This window comes from Scyliorhinus canicula, chromosome 18, assembly GCF_902713615.1.
Source record: "Scyliorhinus canicula chromosome 18, sScyCan1.1, whole genome shotgun sequence".
NCBI classification, from domain to species: domain Eukaryota; kingdom Metazoa; phylum Chordata; class Chondrichthyes; order Carcharhiniformes; family Scyliorhinidae; genus Scyliorhinus; species Scyliorhinus canicula.
Genome location: NC_052163.1, coordinates 74,073,975 through 74,096,347, shown reverse-complemented (window position 1 = coordinate 74,096,347; position 22,373 = coordinate 74,073,975). Strand labels below are relative to the sequence as shown.

Sequence of the window (22,373 nt, the reverse complement as noted above, 5' to 3'; positions counted from 1 at the left end):
GACTCTCCAACATTGGGGGTCTGACTCTCAGGGACCATGAAGTACATCTGCCACATCAATCATTCTGCTCCTTGTCACATGCTGGTGGAAGGGCTTTAAAAAAAGTCCCAGAAAGAAAACTGTGGAGTCGGAATCGCCCCCAACCCGGTGACCAGGTTGGATGTGTTTGAAGGAGTTCTGTCAGTTTCTCATGCACACCGCCCTTCAGAATGTTGGAAAGTTGAATGAATTGCAGGGGGATTTGCAGTTACACGTTAGCAACTCGAGAGTTTGGAGCCGTGCCAGAGGAAGGAGAAAAAACTTTCCAAAAGAGAAAAGACCGTACCCTTGGGATCAATGAATAACCAATAGATCGGCAGCGATTAGCATAATCACACTGGGGCGGTTAGAAAAAGTGGAAGAGGTAAATGGGATTGTGATAGAATCACAAGTAAAGAGAAGTCCTACATTAGAGTGAGAGATATAGAGAGACAGGGAGAGAGACACACAAATAAAGAGAGAAAGGATAGCTAGAGACAAGGACACAGAGGGAGAGACAGAAGAAAATATAGGTCAACTCCACAAGGCACAGCAAGAAATCTCCGCGAGAAACAGGATTTGTGAAGACAGCTGGATTCCTTCAGCTAAAGGATTATCAGGGCAAGAAAGTTATTATTTAAAAACCAAAACTAGAGCTGAGAATGGCAGGGGGAGGTTACATTGCCTGGATTTGCATTTTTCTGTTTCCCCTCAGCAGAGTATCAGCGAATCATCCAGCCCGTCACACAGGTAAAACCAATTCATATTTCATTCAGAAATTTAAATAATGACATTCAGAGGTTAACCTCAGTGGGCGCTGTGTTTTAGTGACCACCGTGTGAATGAAACTTTTTTTTCAGGCATTAAACTGAAATCGATTAGGAAATGTCAACGGGTTAACAATTAATATTAAAAAAAATATTTTTGTGTGTGTGTGTGTAATTTAAAAGTTGTTTGACCAGCAGCGAGTGGGTTACTGCCTCTGCCCTATCATCACTCCCTTATCATACAATGAGTTCCTGGTAATCCCAGAGGCTGCACGGTGGTGACCGAGAGTAACCTCCCAGTCCTTGGAGTGGAGTGAGGAACTGCACAATCCCCTGCTGTGCCCAGCGGGACCTCCGACATTCAAAGGCGCTCGATGCCTGATGTCAACATACTGCTCCCTGTGCTGAAGAACAGGGTAACTGGAGCAGAAACACGCCAGCATTCACTCACACCCAGAATGGAGAGGCACAGGTTTAATGGCAAATGACAAGATAGTCTCGTATCAAACTGTAATAGACATAAATCACATTGTAAACTAAAACACAATCACATACCTAATTATAAACTGTAATATAGTCCCACATCTAACCGTGAACCGCAAAAGTCATACTTGAAGTTATAAACTTAAACAGTTACATAGCAGGCACAAACTTGATTGTAATTTGCAATATAAACCAGGGGCTGGTTTAGCTCACCAGGCTAAATCGCTGGCTTTTAAAGCAGACCAAGCAGGCCAGCAGCACGGTTTGATTCCCGTACCAGCCTCCCCGGACAGGCGCCGGAATGTGGCGACTAGGGGCTTTTCACAGTAACTTCATTGAAGCCTACTCGTGACAATAAGCGATTTTCATTTTCATATAGTCTAACAGCTGTAAATTCACCACCGTAGCGCATCTAACTGAACTGCCAAAACTATTACATATCTAACTAAATTACAATGCAGTAAGAAGTCTTCGAACAACAGGTTTATTTGGAATCACAAGCTTTCGGAGCATAGCTCCTTCATCAGGTCAGTGTTCCAATATAATTGAATGGATAGAGGATTGGCAAGCAGTAGAAATAAATCAGGTTGGTGGGTTCCCTCTGGGGGCGTGGCTAATGTAAAAATACATTTCATTCAAAATATAGTATTTTTGATCAGTTTTGAAAAGGTTAAACTGTAACATGTAACTCTCAAAGTTGAAATAGTCATTCCATTTTGTATCCTGATTCATATCCTGAATCATATCCTGATTCATTATCAATTTGTGAAAAAAAATATTTTTATTCAAATTTCAGTTTACAAACATATAAAATATTCAACCAGATTCCTACAATATACAGAAAATATCCCCCATCGCCCAACCTGTCATCCCAATTTAAAAAATATATATTTTATTAACAATTTTCCAGAATAATACCATTACAACCATTTATGTAGAACAGTCAACTGTCTTCCAATCTTTCCATCTTCCCCACAAACCCAAAAGAAACAACCAATCCCCAAGGCCCTTCCTCCCCCCGCCCCTAAATTCTGATAGTGACCAACACTCCGAAAAAGGAAGTAAATGATAAACTGCTGCTACTTGAGGTAAACTCCTTCAGTCGATCCTCTCATTAGGTGCTTGATTTTTTTTCTAAGTGTAAAAATTCCATCAGATTGCTGAGACAAGCTGGTGCACTGGGCGGGGGCGAGGACCTCCAGTCAAACAAGATTCGCCTACGGGCTACCAAGGAAGCAAAGGCAACAGCATCTGCCTTTGCCCCTGTCTGTAACTCCGGCAAGTTTGAGATTCCCCAACAATAGCCACCAAAGGACATGGCTCCAAGTCAACACCCAAGAATGCCCAATAACTCATTGCAGTGTTAATGTAAGCCTACTTGTGATATTAATAAAGATTATTATTATTATGGTGCTGAAGAAGGAGATCCAAACATTCATGAGGCCAGGGCAGCACCAGAACATCTGTGTGTGATGGGCAGGGCCCCCAGAGCACCGCTCACACCTATCCCATACGTCTGCAAAACACCCACTCATTCGGGCCCTTGTCAAATGCACCCTATGCACCACTTTGTGAATTTTTACAGGCTTGCCTGACGCATGACGAGGTAGAGTTTTTAAAAATAAATTTAAAGTACCCAATTTTTTTTTCAATTAAGGGACAATTTAGCATTGCCAGTCCACCTACCCTGCACATCTTTGGGTTGTGGAGGTGAGACCCATGCAGACATGTGGAGAATGTGCAAACGCCACACAGACAGTAACCCAGGGCCAGGATTGAACCCGAGTCCTCGGCGCCATTAGGCAGCAGTGGTAACCATTACACCACTGTGCTGCCCACAAAGAGGTAGAGTTGACTCTATATAGAGCCTCACTCCACTTCCCATTCTCAAGTTCCTGGCACAATTCCTCCTCCCAAGTGGGCAGCACGGTAACACAGTGGATAGCACTGTTGCTTCACAGCTCCAGGTTCGATTCCTGGCTTGGGTCACTATCTGTGTGGAGTCTGCACCTTCTCCCATGTCTGCGTGGGTTTCCTCCGGGTGCGCCAGTTTCATCCCACAAGTACCAAAAGATGTGCTGTAGGTGAATTGGACATTCTGAATTCTCCCTCAGTGTACCCGAGCAGGCGCTGGAATGTGGGGACTAGGGGCTTTTCACAGTACCTTCTTTGCAGTGTTAATGTAAGCCTACTTGTGACAATAAAGATTCTAAAAAAAAAAGTTAAAAAAAAAAATTATTTAAAAAATTTCATCCAACAGGACCTAATCTGTTGACATTAGCCGACCGTAGGTCTCCGACACCCCTGCCTCCCCGACACTTGCTGCCGAAAGAACTTGCCCATCAATGGGGTGTGGGAGGGCGTGCATAGGGAAGGGAGCAATCTCCAATCTCCTTGTGCGCAAAGTTTCGTACCTGGTAATATCCAAACTGGTTAACTCTTGAGGGCTTAACCTATCCAGCCACTTCTCAAAACTCAGCAACTTAACATCACCAAACAGATCCGCAAACCTTTCCAACCCTTCCTCCTTCCAAACCCCAAATCCAAAACCGCTGGCACCAAAGGGTGGTTCCCACATTGGGGCCAACATTGACAGAGCACCCAGTTTGAAGTGCCGTCTAAATTGTCCCCATATTTTCCAGGTGGCCACCACCACCGGATTGGCAGCCCATTTCATTGAGAAAAACAGAAGGGGAGCCGTAACCAATGACCTCAAGCTGGAACAATCATTCCTCTCCATCCGCCCCACATGGACTCTGTCCCTCCATTCCACCCCCGCACCTTTTCAATATTTGTCACCCAATAATAATATAATAGGTTGAGTAATGCACGACTCTGTGGTTGTTTATTCCTTTGTAAAAATAAAATGGATCCACGGGTCCTACCCTCCCAAATAAAAGACTAGATCATCTTATTAACTCCCATTTTAAAAAAAAATACTAATTATCCAGAAATGTTGCAGATTCCGGCAACTCACAGCATCATTTAGTCCAGTATTATATGAGTGGAAATGAGGAAGGTACAATGTTTGGATAATTAAACAATTTTTAGCACTAATTTATGTTTTATAATTTTAATGCTTCAGGTAAATATTTATGTCTATGTTGTGTTCCAATTCGCACACTTGTAGTTGGGCATTATCATAGAATCATAGTATTTACAGTGCAGAAGGAGGCCATTCGGTCCATCGAGTGCACCGGCTCTTTGAAAGAGCACTCTACCCAAGCCCACACCTGCATGCTATCCCCATAACCCAGTTACCCCACCCAACACTAAGGGCAATTTTGGACACTAAGGGCAATTTATCATGGCCAGTCCACCTAACCTGCACATCTTTGGACTCTGGGAGGAAACTGGAGCACCCGGAGGAAACCCACGCAGACACGAGGAGAACGTGCAGACTCCGCACAGACAGTGACCCAAGCCGGGAATCGAACCTGGGACCCTGGAGCTGTGAAGCAATTGTGCTAACCACCAAGCTATCGCGGTGCCCATTCTAACATCATTCCATAATCCAGAAATGACTTGGTCCCGACCATTCTGGACTGGATAGGTTATGGTATTAATCTAATTGGAAAAATAGATTTGACAATCATTTGCTAGTTATTGATGATTCAAAATGTGCCAGGTTCATCTTAGTAACATTTGTGTGGTTACGTTCACAAACTAAAGCAAGTTTATGTGATACAGTTGTTTGCCATATTTTCAGTAAGTAAACACATTAAGAATGCTGCCAAGAATGTTATCGCAACCTTCTGCTTCAAACTCGGATTTGTAAATAATGCTTGTGACGTTTAGTAATTTAAAACCCTCCATGGAGATCAGTTACTCCGCTGCAATATGCACATCCTGGCTTAGCATGCTAAAATTCACCAAATCTTTGCATCAATTATAGCTTATTCACAAATAATATCTGAAAATAAAGCCTAGACGTAATGTTGATGTATGTTCCAGAATTATCACTAAATAACAATAGGGGACAAGACACAGTTGTACTCCCGGAGAATGCAGAATGAGTCTGAATTATGATCTGTACATAATAATTGTTAAATTACCTCTGGCGATAGCAGTTATCCCAGACTTTATGGGTCCCGTATTCCCCAAGACCCCATCCCCCAAGCAAAATGGCAACGTCTGCTGCCCCCTGACCCTTTCCCCTCCCTCTGACCACAAGACCCTTTGGAAATGTCGTCCCCTTGATGTACACATTCCATCTGTCCTCGCTAGCAGCCTCCGACTGTCACCCTGCAGCAAGCTGGATTCAGACAGACTGGGTTTGGGGGTAGGGGAGTGAGTGAGGCTGGCTCTGCGTTGCATTCATGTGATCATAGCTTGGGAGTGAAAATAGTTTGGGCCTAATGCTGCTGAGGTCAGCTCTTAGCCCCTGTCTGACTCATTAGAGCAAAGAAAAAGGAAGAGGAACAGAGGCTTTGGGAAATTGCTAGAAACACTTCAATTTGTTTAAGAAAATACATTTTTATATTTCCAAAATCAAGTAACTTAAACATTGATCTCATGCTCCCATCTTGTCTCTCTCTATCCTGTCGTCTGACCTGTTTGTAACCAGCGGCCTCCATCCATTATGCAGTTAACTCCTCGCCCAACTTTCATTGACCCCCAACATCAGCAAATCATTTCATCACCTTCAATCCATATATGCCATCTCCGAGTTCAGTTTATCCATCTCCGCATCTTCTTTCCACCCACCTCGGCTTTCATTCTTCCCCTAATCCCTCCTACCATGAATTCATCCCATCACCGCTCAATGCTCTGAGTGTGCCTTTACTGCAACTCCATTAAGAACTGTTCTTGATTATCCACAGCTCCTCAAACTGAAAGAGACTTCAGCAGTGTACAGACAAAGTTCTCTCTTCGCACCACCTTGGATCCTGAAGGTGATTCTTGCTACCTGATCCCTGGCCAGTTGGATTCCATCAGATGGTGCAACTTCAATCAAACCGCAAGAACATTCTTGGTTATACACGGATGGACAGTAAGCATCGTCAAATAGAAATACATCATGAAATGTCTGATTATTCTTCCCTCGATAAAGGGCAATATTTAGAAATACCAATTGTTCTGGTCAGCCGGATAGGATGAAAAACATGTTACTGGCTGGGTTCAGCGCTGTAAACCAAAAATCAGCACGAAATTGCAGGGCAGTAAGGCCTCGGCTGCTGAAAATCAACAATTAATCCAGTGGCAAATGTCCCTGAAACACACTCAAACTCAAACACACCCAAGGGGCTGGTTTAGCTCACTGGGCTAAATCGCTGGCTTTGAAAGCAGGCCAGCAGCACGGTTCGATTCCTGTACCAGCCTCCCCGGACAGGCGCCGGAATGTGGCGACTAGGGGCTTTTCACAGTAACTTCATTGAAATTGAAGCCTACTCGTGACAATGAAATGATTTTCATTTCATTTCAAACCAACCTTCATACTCCCCTCACACACACTCAATCCAACCTCCACACTCCCCTCACACACACTCAATCCAACCTCCTCACTCCCCTCACACACACTCAATCCAACTTTCAAACCCACCTCACACACTCAATCCAACCTCCACACTCCCCTCACACACACTCAATCCAACCTTCATACTCCCCTCACACACACTCAATCCAACCTCCACACTCCCCTCACACACACTCAATCCAACCTCCACACTCCCCTCACACACACTCAAACCAACCTTCACACTCCCCTCACACATTCAATCCAACCTCCATACTCCCCTCACACACACTCAATCCAACCTCCACACTTCCCTTAAACACACTCAATCCAACCTCCACACTCCCCTTAAACACACTCAATCCAACCTCCACACTCCCCTTAAACACACTCAATCCAACCGTCACACTCCCCTCACACACGCTCAATCCAACCTTCACACTCCCCTCACACACGCTCAAACCAACCTTCACACTCCCTCACACACGCTCAATCCAACCTCCACACTCACCTCACACACACTCAACCCAACCTCCATACTCCCCTCACACACACTCAATCCAACCTCCACACTCCCTCACACACACTCAAACCAACCTCCACACTCCCCTCACACACACTCAATCCAACCTCCACACTCCGCTCTCACACACTCAATCCAACCTCCATACTCTCCTCAAACCAACCTTCACACTCCCCTCACACACACTCAAACCAACCTTCACACTCCCCTCACACACACTCAATCCAACCTCCACACTCCCCTCACACACACTCAATCCAACTTTCACACCCACCTCACACACTCAATCCAACCTCCTCACTCCCCTCACACACACTCAATCCAACTTTCACACCCACCTCACACACTCAATCCAACCTCCACACTCCCCTCACACACACTCAATCCAACCTCCACACTCCCCTCACACACACTCAATCCAACCTCCACACTCCCCTCACACACACTCCATCCAACCTCCATACTCCCCTCACACACACTCAATCCGACCTCCACACTCTCCTCAAACACCCTCAATCCAACCTCCACACTCCCTTCACACACACTCAATCCAACCTCACATACTCCCCTCAAACCAACCTCCACACTCCCCTCACACACACTCAATCCAACCTCCACACTCCCCTCAAACACACTCAATCCAACCTCCATACTCCCCTCACACACACTCAATCCAACCTCCTCACTCCCCTCACACACACTCAATCCAACCTCCACACTCCCCTCAAACACACTCAATCCAACCTCCTCACTCCCCTTAAACACACGCAATCCAACCTCCACACTCCCCTTAAACACACTCAATCCAACCTCCACACTCCCCTCACACACCCTCAATCCAACCTCCATACTCCCCTCAAACCAACCTTCACACTCCCCTCACACACACTCAGTCCAACCTCCCACACTCCCTCAAACACACTCAATCCAACCTCCACACTCCCCTCAAACACACTCAATCCAACCTTCACACTCCCCTCACACACACTCAATCCAACCTTCACACTCCCCTCACACACACTCAATCCAACCTTCATACTCCCCCCCCCCAAGACACACTCAAACCAACTTTCATACTGCCCTCACACACTCAATCCAACCTCCACACTCCCCTCACACACTCAATCCAACCTCCACACTCCCCTCACACACACTCAATCCAACTTTCACACCCACCTCACACACTCAATCCAACCTCCTCACTCCCCTCACACACACTCAATCCAACTTTCACACCCACCTCACACACTCAATCCAACCTCCACACTCCCCTCACACACACTCAATCCAACCTCCACACTCTCCTCACACACACTCAATCCAACCTCCACGCTCCCCTCACACACACTCAATCCAACCTCCATACTCCCCTCACACACACTCAATCCAACCTCCATACTCTCCTCAAACACCCTCTATCCAACCTCCATACTCCCCTCACACACACTCAATCCAACCTCCATACTCCCCTGAAACACACTCAATCCAACCTTCAGACTCCCCTCAAACACCCTCAATCCAACCTCCACACTCCCCTCACACACACTCAATCCAACCTCACATACTCCCCTCAAACCAACCTCCACACTCCCCTCACACACACTCAATCCAACCTCCACACTCCCCTCAAACACACTCAATCCAACCTCCATACTCCCCTCACACACACTCAATCCAACCTCCTCACTCCCCTCACACACACTCAATCCAACCTCCACACTCCCCTCAAACACACTCAATCCAACCTCCTCACTCCCCTTAAACACACGCAATCCAACCTCCACACTCCCCTTAAACACACTCAATCCAACCTCCACACTCCCCTCACACACCCTCAATCCAACCTCCATACTCCCCTCAAACCAACCTTCACACTCCCCTCACACACACTCAATCCAACCTCCACACTCCCTCAAACACACTCAATCCAACCTCCACACTCCTCTCAAACACACTCAATCCAACCTCCACACTCCCCTTAAACACACTCAATCCAACCTTCACACTCCCCTCACACACACTCAATCCAACCTCCACACTCCCTCAAACACACTCAATCCAACCACCACACTCCCCTCAAACACACTCAATCCAACCTTCACACTCCCCTCACACACACTCAATCCAACCTTCACACTCCCCTCACACACACTCAATCCAACCTTCATACTCCCCCCCCCCCCAAGACACACTCAAACCAACTTTCATACTCCCCTCACACACTCCATCCAACCTCCACACTCCCCTCACACACTCAATCCAACCTCCACACTCCCCTCACACACACTCATCTAACCTCCACACTCCCCTCACACGCACTCAACCCAACCTTCGCACTCCCCTCACACACACTCAAACCAACCTCCACACTCCCCTCACACACTCAATCCAACCTCCACACTCCCCTCACACACACTCATCCAACCTCCACACTCCCCTCACACACACTCAACCCAACCTTCGCACCCCCCTCACACACACTCAATCCAACCTCCACACTCCCCTCACACACACTCAATCCAACCTCCACACTCCCCTCAAACCAACCTTCACACTCCCCTCACACACACTCAATCCAACCTCCACACTCCCTCAAACACACTCAATCCAACCTCCACACTCCCTCAAACACACTCAATCCAACCTTCATACTCCCCTCACACACTCAATCCAACCTCCACACTCCCCTCACACACACTCAATCCAACCTCCACACTCCCCTCACACACACTCAATCCAACTTTCACACCCACCTCACACACTCAATCCAACCTTCATACTCCCCTCACACACACTCAATCCAACCTCCATACTCCCCTCAAACATACTCAAACCAACCTCCACATTCTCCTCACACTCAATCCAACCTCCTCACTCCCCTCACACACACTCAATCCAACTTTCACACCCACCTCACACACTCCATTCAGCCTCCACACTCTCTTTAATCAGTCAATTATCCACCATCAAAGAAATAAAGTGGGATTTTCTTCATAAAGCAATGTTCCCCAGAATAGCGCAATGTGAGTCGCCACTAATGGGATTTTTTTTTGGTATGACAGATGCAATGATAATGTCTGAAGCACAGCAACTCCTAAAACAAGGCATGTGATGTTGACCTGCCGGTTTGCTTTTCATGGTGCTGTTTAAAATGCTCCTGAATTTTTCTGTATCAAGCAATTAATATATGCATCTGATTAACCATTTAATCCCTTCTGTACAGAAGGAGGCCATTCAGCCCATCGAGTCTGCACCGACCTTTTAAAAGAGCTCTCTACCTAGGCCCACTTCCCTGCCCTAGGGGGCAATTTAGCATGGCCAATCCACTTAATCTGTACAGCTTTGGACTGTGGGAGGAAACCGGAGCACCCGGAGGAAACCCACGCACACACGGGGAGAAAGTGCAAACCCCACACAGAGCCAAGGCTGGAATCGAACCTGGGTGGATTGATTCTGGGGATGAAAGGATTGAAAGGGTTGACATATGAGGAGAGATTAAAAAGTTTGGGTTTCTACATACTGGGGTTTACAAGGATCAAAGGGGATCTGATTGAGGTGTATAAAATACTAAATGGGATTGATAAAGTAAATGAAGACCAAATGTTCCCCCTTGTGGGGAAATCTAGAACAAGAGGTCACGGATATAGGTTGAGAGGCGGTAGAATTAGAAGTGAGATGAGGAGGAACTACTCACAGAGAGTAGTTCATTTGTGGAACCTGCAGCCCCATAGTGCAGTGGGAATCATTAAATGGATTCAAGAAGGAGAAAGATAGATTTCTGACTTTAAAAAAAAAACAGGTTAAAGGGATATGATGGGGACAGATGGGGAAGTGGATATTGAGACCAGGAAGAGATCAGCCATGATCTGATTGAATGGCGGAGCAGGCTGGCTGGGCTGAATTGCCTACTTCTGTGCCTAATTCCCATGGTCCAATGTCCTTGGCGCTGTGAGGCAGCAGTGCTAACGACTGTGCCACCATGCTGCCTGTGCTAACAGTAGTCGAAATGGGGCTGACAGAAGCTTGTAAATCTATATTTACTTTGGGAAGTCTGTCATTAATATTTGTCAAGGGGTTGGCACTGTCCTTGAATGGGTCTTTCTCACTTTTCTGCCATTAGTCCTACAACTCCGTACAGTGTGAGAGAGCACGCAAGCGATTTCATTCTCATTATATTTGCTTTGTAGGTCACAGGCATGTTTGAGAGTTGGATTCCAAAGCTTGTCCTTGCTTTATATGAGAGAGAGAGGGATTCCAACGTTATCGTGGTGGATTGGTTAGCCCGAGCTCATCAACACTACCCAATTGCTGCTGACAACACCAAGCTGGTTGGCCGTGACATTGCCTACTTTATAGAATGGCTGGAGGTGGGTCTCAAATACTTCCGTCTTTCCTGCTCTTCCCACTATCTCCACTTCAGCTCCGGAATTCCATGTTACTCTCATTTCCTGAAGGTTATCTTCACTGACCCCAATATCTGGCTGCTTTTAGATGGTGATTTCCCCGATTTAACAACAGACCAATTTTGGTAAATTTCTTTGCCACCAAATCTATTGTGTACCTTGAAAGGATCCCGCCCCCTCGCCCCTAGCCTCACTTCCTACATGTCACTAATTTTTGCTAAGATGTAGAACATGATATCATTAGATCTCACAGCTTGTTTTAGTTCGCAAATTAACAATGCACAAAGATGTTGCATATGTAACAGACTTGCATTTATATAGTGCCTTTCAAGTCCTAGGGCCATCCTGAAACACTTTGCAATCAATTGAGCACTTCTGAGGTACATTCTTGCACAGTCCCTTGAGTTCAAGGATGAGTTGCTTGCACTCTGATTCGATAGGTTCTGAAATGGATGATCATCCAATGCATGATCTGCAAATTTGCCGCATGTGGGGCAGGTGGTGGATGCAGGGTTGGGTAAAGGGGGTGTCTCAAGGTTTGTTCACTCTCTTCGATACCTCGATGCCACATCCCTGATTGAGTCTAATAGGGTGTTTGGTCTCTTCTTCATGTTGGCTGGTCACAAGCCAGGGACTCCCATTGAGACACTGGAATGTTTGACCTTTTTGCTGATGCTTTGAGGACAGTATTTCTGGGAATCTCCTGTCACAACCAAATTCCCCGGTGAGTTGATGTTTTGGGCGTCTGGTTTTGGGTATATGAACATGTCCCGTCCAGTTTAGCTGTTTTTCAGTGATTAACACATTGATGCTGGGAGAACGTGCAGACTCCGCACAGACAGTGACTCAAGCCGGGAATCGAACCTGGGACCTGGGAGCTGTGAAGCATCTGTGCTAACCACTATGCTACCATGCTTCCCCACATTCTGGCGCCTGGATGGAGAATTTAGAATGTCCAAATTACCTAACAGCACGCCTTTCTGGACTTGTGGGAGGAAGCCGGAGCACCCGGAGGAAACCCACGCAGACACAGAGAACATGCAGCCTCCGCACAAACAGTGGCCCAAGTCGGGAATCGAACCTGGTGCTGTGAAGCAACAGTGCTAACCACTGTGCTACTGTGCCTGCTGTGGTGGGATTTGAATGTCTGCGCCTCTCAATTATTAGTCCAGTGACATTGTCCCCATTTCCCCCCTCAATTCTGGCAGTTCTACGTACCACACCATAGGAAGGATATCTTGGTCTTGGTTGTACTGTAACGTACATTTATTGGGGTGTTATGAGGAGAGATTAAACAGTCTAGGCTTTTATTCCCTGGTATTTAGAAGACCAGCTGCTGGTTTGATCAAAGTTTTCAGGTGATGAAGGGAAGCATTGGGGAGACTAGGACAAGGGGGGGATAGTGTTCAAATTTGAACTAGATCTTTCAGGAATAAAATTAGGAAACATGTCTACTTGGGAGAGGTTTGGAAATCTCTTCCACAAGCTGCATTTGATACTATATCAATGGTAAAAGACAGAGATTAATAGGTTTCTGTTAACCAAAGGTATTGAAGGTTATGAGGGAAAAGGAGGGTCCATGGAGTTAGCTCACAGATCAGCCATGATCTTACTGAAAGGTGCAGAACAAGTTTGAAGGGCTGAATGGTCTCCATGCCTAACAACCAGGTCACTTGTTTCTGAGTTGTTGGTCGAAGGAATGATCAGGGCATCAGGGAGAATTCTTTTGTGCTTCTTTGAATAATGCCAACGGGATTCCTATTATCAGATCCTAAACTGAAAAATTAATTGAATCACAATCTAATAATAATAATAATCGCTTATTGTCACAAATAGGCTTCAATGAAGTTACTGTGAAAAGCCCCTAGGATGTTGCCCAGTGTATATTCATTTCCTATGGCTCTTTCCAACTGAGAGTCCATTTACAACATTCCTCAGGAGAATATTTCATCCAGTGAGGAACAATACTTACTGGGACTCTGGAGGGATCAGAGTGACAAGAATCTGTGAGTTCACTTGTATGTTAGATCTGGGCAGTCTATGCAATGTCTTTATGACATGGGGCATTTCCAGCAACCAGCTGATGACATTGTGTGTGCTGACCTACCCTTGGTGCATTCAACAGAGTGTCTACAAAGGCCGGGCACCACATTCAGGCAGAGGGAACACACTGGGACAGGGACAGGCTGGCTGATCTATCGAGCCTCTTCATGTTGCACCCGAGAATTCTGATCCTCAACAATCCCCATCCACCAGGAGTCGTCTCCTGGGAAAGGAAAAGAACAGCATAACTAAAAATCTTCGGTCAAGTCAGAGGGGGAAAAAAATGGGGGAGACCTCTCTAACCTCGAAAACAGTGATGTGGAGATACCGGTGTTGGACTGGGGTGGGCACAGTAAGAAGTCTTACAGCACCAGGTTATAGTCCAACAGGTTCTATTTGGAATCACTAGCTTTTGGAGGCAGTGAGTCTCCTGATGAAGGAGCTGTGTTCCGAAAGCTAGTGATTCCAAATAAACCTGTTGGACTTTAATTTGATGTTGTAAGACTTCTTGCTCTGAAAACAATGCAGACAAGTTCCAGGTGATTGCAGCAACTATCATCCAGTCCACCAAGTTTCATTGGCTGTGATCACAGCTGCAGTCATGGGCACTGCGATCCCCACGCAGGCCACGGACAAACAAGCTTTCCGAATGAGATAAACAGTTCTGAGACAGAAGGTCAGCGATTGAATCCTGTCTCCAGCAACTGGAGCCAACAGTCGAGGCCGACATTCCACTTGTACTGAAAGAGCGCTGCACTGTCTAAAGTGGTGGTGTTTCTGGATGACGCATCAACCCAAGGTGCCACTTGCCCTTTCTGATCCCATGTCACTGCACGTTTTGAAAAAGTTCTTCCCTGAGCCAACCTTTATTATTAAGAACAGTTTATCTGGCCATTATCACACTGCTGTTTGAGTTTACTGTGGGTCTATTGGCTGCAGTGTTTCCTACATTACGGCAGTGAATACACTTTTTTTTAAATTTGGAGTACCCAATTCATTTTTTTCCAATTAAGGGGCAATTTAGCGTGGCCAATCCACCTACCCTGCACATCTTTGGGGTGTGGGAGCCAAACCCACGCAAACATGGGGAGAATGTGCAAACTTCACACGGACAGTAACCAAGAGCCGGGATCGAACCTGGGACCTCGGCGCCGTGGGGCAGCCGTGCTAACCCACTGTGCCACCATGCTGCCCTGTGAATACACTTATAATGCATCCCCTTGTCGTTGAGATGCCACGAGCAGGGTCGCCAATCATCCCGGATTTTCCAGGACTTTCCTGTAATAATAATCTTTATTATTGTCACAAGTAGGCTTCCATTAACACTGCAATGAAGTTACTGTGAAAACCCCCAGTCGCCACATTCCGGCTGATGTTTGGGTACACTGAGGGAGAATTCAGAATGTCCAATTCACCTGACAGCACACCTTTCGGGACTTGTGGGAGGAGGCTGGAGCACCCGGAGGAATCCCACACAGATACGGGGAAAATATGCAGACTCCACACAGACAGCGACCCATGCCGGGAATCGAACCTGGGACCCTGGCGCTGTGAAGCAACAGTGCTAACCACTGTGATAACCTGGGGGCCTGTCATCCAGCATCCCTTGTCAAGTCTTCCCACAATGTGTTTGTCCTGGATTTCCACGACAGGAATTGTTTCTTTTCATGTGCATGGCACAGCAAGATTGATGGTGTCTGTTTGGGGCAGGTGTTCAGTGGGTTATGTACCTGAGATGGCGAGATTGGATTCAGAACAGGCCACATGGCTGCTGGTGACTCACTTCCCCCACCGCCCACTTTGCCACACTTAACTGAGGCATTCACCAGTACACACCCCACCTTCCCACCCACCTCAGCTCCCCCCCCCCCCCCCCCCCCCCGGGTCCCACCCACCCCTGCTTTCCAATTCCGTCCCACCCATATCTGCTCCCCCCTCCATCCCACCCATACCTGCTCCCCACTCCCACCCACCTCTGCTCTCCCCCGTCCTGCCCCCTCTGCTCCCCACCTTCCCCCCCTCCCACCTTCCCCCCCCCCCCCACCTTCACCCCCCTCCCACCTTCCCCCCCCCCCCCTCCCAATCCCTCGCCAGCTCCTCCATGACCATAGTTGGTCACCCTGATCATAAGGGCCGCTATATAAATAAATTTTGGTTTTCTTTATTGGAAACATGTTGATAATTAAGACCGTGCCATGGTACAGTGATAATGTTCAAACAAAGGTTCCTATACCTAAGTATCCAATGAACCCTATTGAGACTGTGACCTATAATCCTCAGACTCTGGGATGAGAGATTGAATTCTTGAGCGAGTCTGACTCACCAGGCATGAGATCTTTGAGTTTACAGATGGATGTCAATCTAATTCCAGGTCTTGCATCTGTAAGCCTGGGGGGAAATGTCAAGAAGGCATGTGAACATCTCCAATATGCTGAATCCATTCACTTAAAGAAAAAAGAAAAACTTTTATTGGTAAACAAACCTCACCTTTAGGAAAAGTACAACCTCTATATGAAAAATATCTGTCCCCTGGGGTGGCAGGGGGTGGGGAGGGGGGGGGGGGGGGTCTCTCAGGCCATTAGAGACCCTGGGTGGTCAGGAACAGGGAGGGTGGTGTCCTGGCATTCCCTTTGGCACCTGGGCAACTTGGCACTGCCAGCCTGGGACCCTGGCACTGCCATCTGAGCACCCTGGCAGTGTCAGTGTGGCACTGTTAGGGTGCCAGGCTTGCAATGCCCTGGTGCCAGGTCTGCACTGCCAGGGATCAGATTGGGGGAGGTGCTGCAGCCAGTGAGAAACAGCCCGCTAAATGTGCGCAAAGCCAGATGTAGATGGTGTTTGTCGAATTGCACCCTCCATAGTGAACACGGCTAGGGACCAAGAACTGGAAAATGGGATTTGAACAGATAGGTGTTTGATGGCCAACGCAGACCAGATGGGCTGAAGCGCCCATTTCTGTACTATCAAACTCTAACTTGAAACCAATGGACGGGATTCTCCATTTTCTGGATTCTCTGCTCCTGCAGCCAGCCAATGGGGATTCCATTGTGGCCACCCCCACGGCATCAGGAAACCCGCGGGTTCGCTGCCGGCAAAGTGGAGGATTCCGCCAACGGAGAATCTCACAGCTCGTCTACAATTGTGCTCGTGAAGCTACTGGTCTGCTTCCAGGGAATATGGATTTGGGTTTTTTTGATGATGCGATTGAGCAGGACAACGTGTTCACTTCAGTTTCAATGTTAAAGATGACGGTGAGATTACGGTCTGCCGTAACAGCAACACTCCTGTAGTTAATGGTTCACAGATAGGATAGTATGACATCTGTGTCACTGACATCAGTCAGCCATGTGTTCGACCCTCCAGGGATCTACGAGCTACAAGCTTACACTGTAATCTGTTATGATGTAGTGAGAATAAACATGTGTTGAGCAGATTCAAGGGTCTGTCTATAGTCTAAGAACTTAGTCTCACACCTCCAGCCCAAGACAGCTGGACCCAATCTCAGAATGACCATGGTGTTTAATTGTGTTTAGCTACAAGTCCCAGCAACAAATCGCCCTTGTCCGTTGTCTGGGAAGGTTTGCACTAGAGGATCAGGTGTTTATTATAATGGTAAATCAGCCCCACCTATTTCCTGGCTTGGTCCAATAGGACAAAGGTCAAAGGTTGTTGGTATTAGGGTATTGGTGAATTTAGCTCTGTTTTCTCCAACTAAACACATCTAAGAAAACAGCCCCATGCTATGCAGTGTGTTGGGAGATTCAGCAAATTCAAACAGAATCTCCCCAAAGTAGAATTTCAAAAATTGTACCCATTATAATGGATCAAAATTGAGTAAATGATGCAGGTCAGCACCGCCCTGATGTTGGAGTGAGGTTGTGGGGATGAATGGCCGCCTCCTGCCTACCGAATGCCACAGAGATCAGGTTTCATAAGATATTGTGTGTTTTCTATTCATTTTCTTCAGGAAAAGCTGAACTTCCCATCGCAAAATGTCCACCTGCTGGGGTACAGTCTCGGGGCTCACGTCGCTGGCTTCGCAGGAAGTTACGGACTTTACAGAGTGGGTCGGATAACAGGTGACAGCACACGTTGCAGTCTGGATAATGATATAATCTGGATTGTGCACTGTTCAGTTTAGCAAGGGTGTGGGGAGAGAAGTGACCAGGGACTAGGTGGGGGGGGGGAAGAGAGAGAGAGTGGCCAGGGTGCCGGGGAGGTGGTGGGTGGTGGGGGGGGGGGGGGGGGGGGGGGGGGGGAGAAAGGAGGGGAGGTTGAGGAGTGATCAGGGGGGGGAGAGAGTGACCGGGGGAGGAGGGGGAGAGAGGACCAGGTGTAAGGGGAGGGGGGAGGAGAGAGAGTGACCGGGGAGGGGGAGAGAGAGTGACCAGGGAGTGGGGGGGGGGGGCAGCAGGAGAGAGAGGGGTGTCGTGGGGGGGTGGGAGGGGGAAGGAGGAGAGAGCGTGACCAGGTTGCGGCAGGGGAAGGGGAGAGAGTGACCAGGGGGGAGAGAGAATGACCAGGGTGCCGGGGGGGGGGGGCAGCAGGAGAGAGAGTGACCGGGGTGGGGGGGGGGGAGGAGGAGAGAGCGTGACCAGGTTGCGGCGGGGGAAGGGGAGAGAGTGACTAGGGGGAGAGAGTGAGCAGGGGTTGTGGGGGTGGGGAGAGGGAAGAGAGTGAGCAGGGATTGGGGGGGGAGAGGGAAGAGAGTGAGCAGGGGTTGTGGGGGGGGGGAGAGGGAAGAGAGTGAGCAGGGATTGGGGGGGGAGAGGGAAGAGAGTGAGCAGGGATTGGGGGGGGGAGAGGGAAGAGAGTGAGCAGGGATTGTGGGGGGGGGAGAGGGAAGAGAGTGAGCAGGGATTGTGGGGGCGGGGGGTTGTAGGGGGGCGAGTGCCTGACGGTGAGTGAAGGGAGGTACGGGCACGTGAGGGTGGAAGCAGGAGAGGATACAGGGGTTAAATAAAGAAGGAGCAATTTGTTTGGAAAATCACTTGTTGCTGACAGCTTCGAGTCTGCTCCACAATTCAATCACAGAACATAGAACAGTACAGCACAGAACAGGCCCTTCAGCCCCTCGATGTTGTGCCGAGCCTTGTCCGAAACCAAGGTCAAGCTAGTCCCACTCCCTGTCATTCTGGTGTGCTCCATGTGCCTATCCAATAACTGCTTGAAAGTTCCTAAAGTGTCCGACTCCACTATCACAGCAGGCAGTCCATTCCACACCCTAACCGCTCTCTGAGTAAAGAACCTACCTCGGACATCCCTCCTATATCTCCCACCCTGAATCTTATAGTTATGCCCCCTTGTAACAGCTACATCCGCCCGAGGAAATAGTCTCTGAACGTCCACTCTATCTATCCCCCTCATCATCTTATAAACCTCTATTAAGTCGCCTCTCATCCTCCTCCACTCCAAAGTGAAAAGCCCTTGCTCCCTCAACCTTTCCTCATAAGACCTATCCTGCAAACCAGGCAGCATCCTGGTAAATCTCCTTTGCACCCTTTCCAATGCTTCCACATCCTTCCTATAATGAGGTGACCAGAACTGCACACAATACTCCAAATGTGGTCTCACCAGGGTCATGTATAGTTGCAGCATAACCCAGCGGCTCTTAAACTCAAGCACCCTGTTAATAAACGCTAACACACTATAACACACTATATGGTGGATTGGAAATTAGCAGGTGGATTGGAAATTAGCAGGTGGATTGGAAATTAGCAGGTGGATTGGAAATTAGCAAACGTGACGCCACTGTTGAAAAAGGATGGTAGGCAGAAAGCAGGAAATTATAGGCCAGTGAGTTTAACTTCGGTAATAGGGAAGATGCTGGAATCTATCATCAAGGAGAAATGCGAGGCATCTGGATAGAAATTGTCCCATTGGGCAGACGCAGCATGGGTTCGTAAAAGGCAGGTCGTGCCTAACTAATTTAGTGGAATTTTTTGAGGACATTACCAGTGCAGTAGATAACGGGGAGCCGATGGATGTGGTATATCTGGATTTCCAGAAAGCCTTTGACAAGGTGCCACACAAAAGGTTGCTGCATAGATAAAGATGCATGGCATTAAGGGTAAAGTAGTAGCATGGATAGAGGATTGGTTAATTAATAGAAAGCAAAGAGTTGGGATAAATGGGTGTTTCTCTGGTTGGCAATCAGTAGCTAGTGGTGTCCCCTCAGGGATCCGTGTTGGGCCCACAATTGTTCACAATTTACATTGATGATTTGGAGTTGGGGACCAAGGGCAATGTGTCCAAGTTGCAGATGACACTAAGATGAGTGGTAAAGCGAAAAGTGCAGAGGATACTGGAAGTCTGCAGAGGGATTTGGATAGGTTAAGTGAATGGGCTCGGGTCTGGCAGATGGAATACAATGTTGACAAATGTGAGGTTATCCATTTTGGTAGGAATAACAGCAAACGGGATTATTATTTAAACGATAAAATATTAAAGCATGCCGCTGTTCAGAGAGACTTGGGTGTGCTAGTGCATGAGTCACAGAAGGTTGGTTTACAAGTGCAACAGGGGGATTAAGAAGGCAAATGGAATTTTGTCCTTCATTGCTAGAGGGATGGAGTTTAGACTAGGGAGGTTATGTTGCAATTGTATAAGGTGTTAGTGCGGCCACACCCGGAGTATTGTGTTCAGTTTTGGTCTCCTTACTTGAGAAAGGACGTACTGGCGCTGGAGGGTGTGCAGAGGAGATTCACTAGGTTAATCCCAGAGCTGAAGGGGTTGGATTATGAGGAGAGGTTGAGTAGACTGGGACTGTACTCGTTGGAATTTAGAAGGATGAGGGGGGATCTTATAGAAACATTTAAAATTATGAAGGGAATAGATAGGATAGATGCGGGCAGGTTGTTTCCACTGGCGGGTGACAGCAGAACTAGGGGGCATAGCCTCAAAATAAGGGGAAGTAGATTTAGAACTGAGTTTAGGAGGAACTTCTTCACCCAAAGGGTTGTGAATCTATGGAATTCCTTGCCCAGTGAAGCAGTTGAGGCTCCTTCATTACATGTTTTTAAGGTAAAGATAGATAGTTTTTTGAAGAATAAAGGGATTAAGGGTTATGGTGTTCGGGCCGGAAAGTGGAGCTGAGTCCACAAAAGATCAGCCATGATCTCATTGAATGGCGGAGCAGGCTCGAGGGGCCAGATGGCCTACTCCTGCTCCTATTTCTTATGTAAGCCGCCTTCACGGCTCTATCCACTTGAGTGGCAACCTTCAGAGATCTGCGGACATGAACCCCAAGATCTCTGTGTTCCTCCACATTCCTTAGAACCCTACCGTTGACCCTGTAATCCGCATTCAAATTTTTTCTACCAAAATGAATCACCTCACACTTATCAGGGTTAAACTCCATCTGCCATTTTTCGGCCCAGCTCTGCATCCTATCAATGTCTCTTTGCAGCCTACAACAGCCCTTCACCTCATCCACTACGCCACCAATCTTGGTGTCATCAGCAAATTTACTGACATTTTCTCATTCCCATTCTCCTGCCTTCTCCCCATAACCCCTGATCCCCTTATTAATCAAGAATCTATCTATCTCTATCTTAAAGACACTCAGTGAATTGAACTCCACAGCCTTCCACAGGAAAGAGTTCCGCAGATTCACCATCCTCTGGCTGAAGAAATTCCTCCTCATCTGTTTCAAAGGATTGTCCCTTTAGTCTGAGATGCTGTCCTCTGATTCTAGTTTGTCCGACAAGTGGAAACATCCTCTCCATGTCCACTCTATTCAGGCCTCACAGTATCCTGTAAGTTTCAATAAGATCCCCTCTCATCCTTCTAAACTCCAACGAGTACAGACCCAGAGTTCTCAAACCGTTCCTCATACGACAAGTTCTTCATTCCAGGGATCATTCTTGTGAGCCTCCTCTGGACCCTTTCCAAAGCCAGCACATCCTTCCTTAGATATAGGGCCCAAAACTGCTCATAATACTCCAAATGGGGTTTGACCAGAGACTTTTGCAGCCTCAGAAGTACATCCCTGGTCTTGTATTCTAGAATAACTGATATCTATTCTCATGCATTGGGACCCTTGGGCCTGTTGTCTACTCTATAGTTACATATGTAAATAATTACATCATTAATGTATTTATTTGTAATGATTTCACTGATACTTTACTTAATTCTATCTCTCTTGTGTTCTGATTTATTTAATGTTTGTGTTTCTATTTGTTTTGCCCCCATCTCAGGCCTGGACCCGGCTGGGCCCGAGTTTGAAGGGGTTGAGGCCCACCATCGCCTTTCCCCAGACGATGCTGTGTTTGTGGATGTCCTTCACACTTTCACTCGGGGATCATTGGGTCGGAGTATTGGGATTCAGCAACCTGTGGGCCATGTGGATATCTACCCAAACGGAGGAAGCTCCCAGCCTGGTTGCAGCTTGGTTACAGTGTTGGGAAACGTGGGTTCACAAGGCGTGTACGGTGAGAGAAACCGGCCTTAGCCGGGTTATTACTAATCTAGAGCTACAAACAGAAAGAACATCAACTTTCATTTATATAGCACCTTTCAAGGTCGCAGGACGCAGCCAAAGATTATCATAGATTATCATAAAATTTACAGTGCAGAAGGAGGCCACTCGGCCCATGGAGTTTGCACCAGCTCTTGGAAAGAGCACCCTACCCAAGGTCAACACCTCCACCCTATCCCCATAACCCAGTAACCCCACTCAA

The 22,373-nt window shown here is 47.4% G+C and overlaps 1 protein-coding gene across 2 annotated transcripts in view; it reads left to right on the top strand.

Annotated features, from left to right (window-relative positions):
• The first annotated feature begins 249 nt into the window (after positions 1–249).
• LOC119953252 (lipoprotein lipase-like) overlaps positions 250–22,373 on the top strand; it is a 41,702-nt gene continuing 19,578 nt past the window's right edge. Inside the window, exons 1-5 of one of the 2 annotated variants that reach the window (XM_038777304.1) lie at positions 250–768; positions 6,092–6,261; positions 11,434–11,613; positions 17,660–17,771; positions 21,891–22,124. In XM_038777304.1, coding sequence (XP_038633232.1) covers positions 681–768; positions 6,092–6,261; positions 11,434–11,613; positions 17,660–17,771; positions 21,891–22,124 — 784 coding nt within the window. In that variant the 5' untranslated portion in view covers positions 250–680. The remainder of the gene's footprint in view (positions 769–6,091; positions 6,262–11,433; positions 11,614–17,659; positions 17,772–21,890; positions 22,125–22,373) is intronic. The other variant, XM_038777303.1, reaches the window with a different exon arrangement.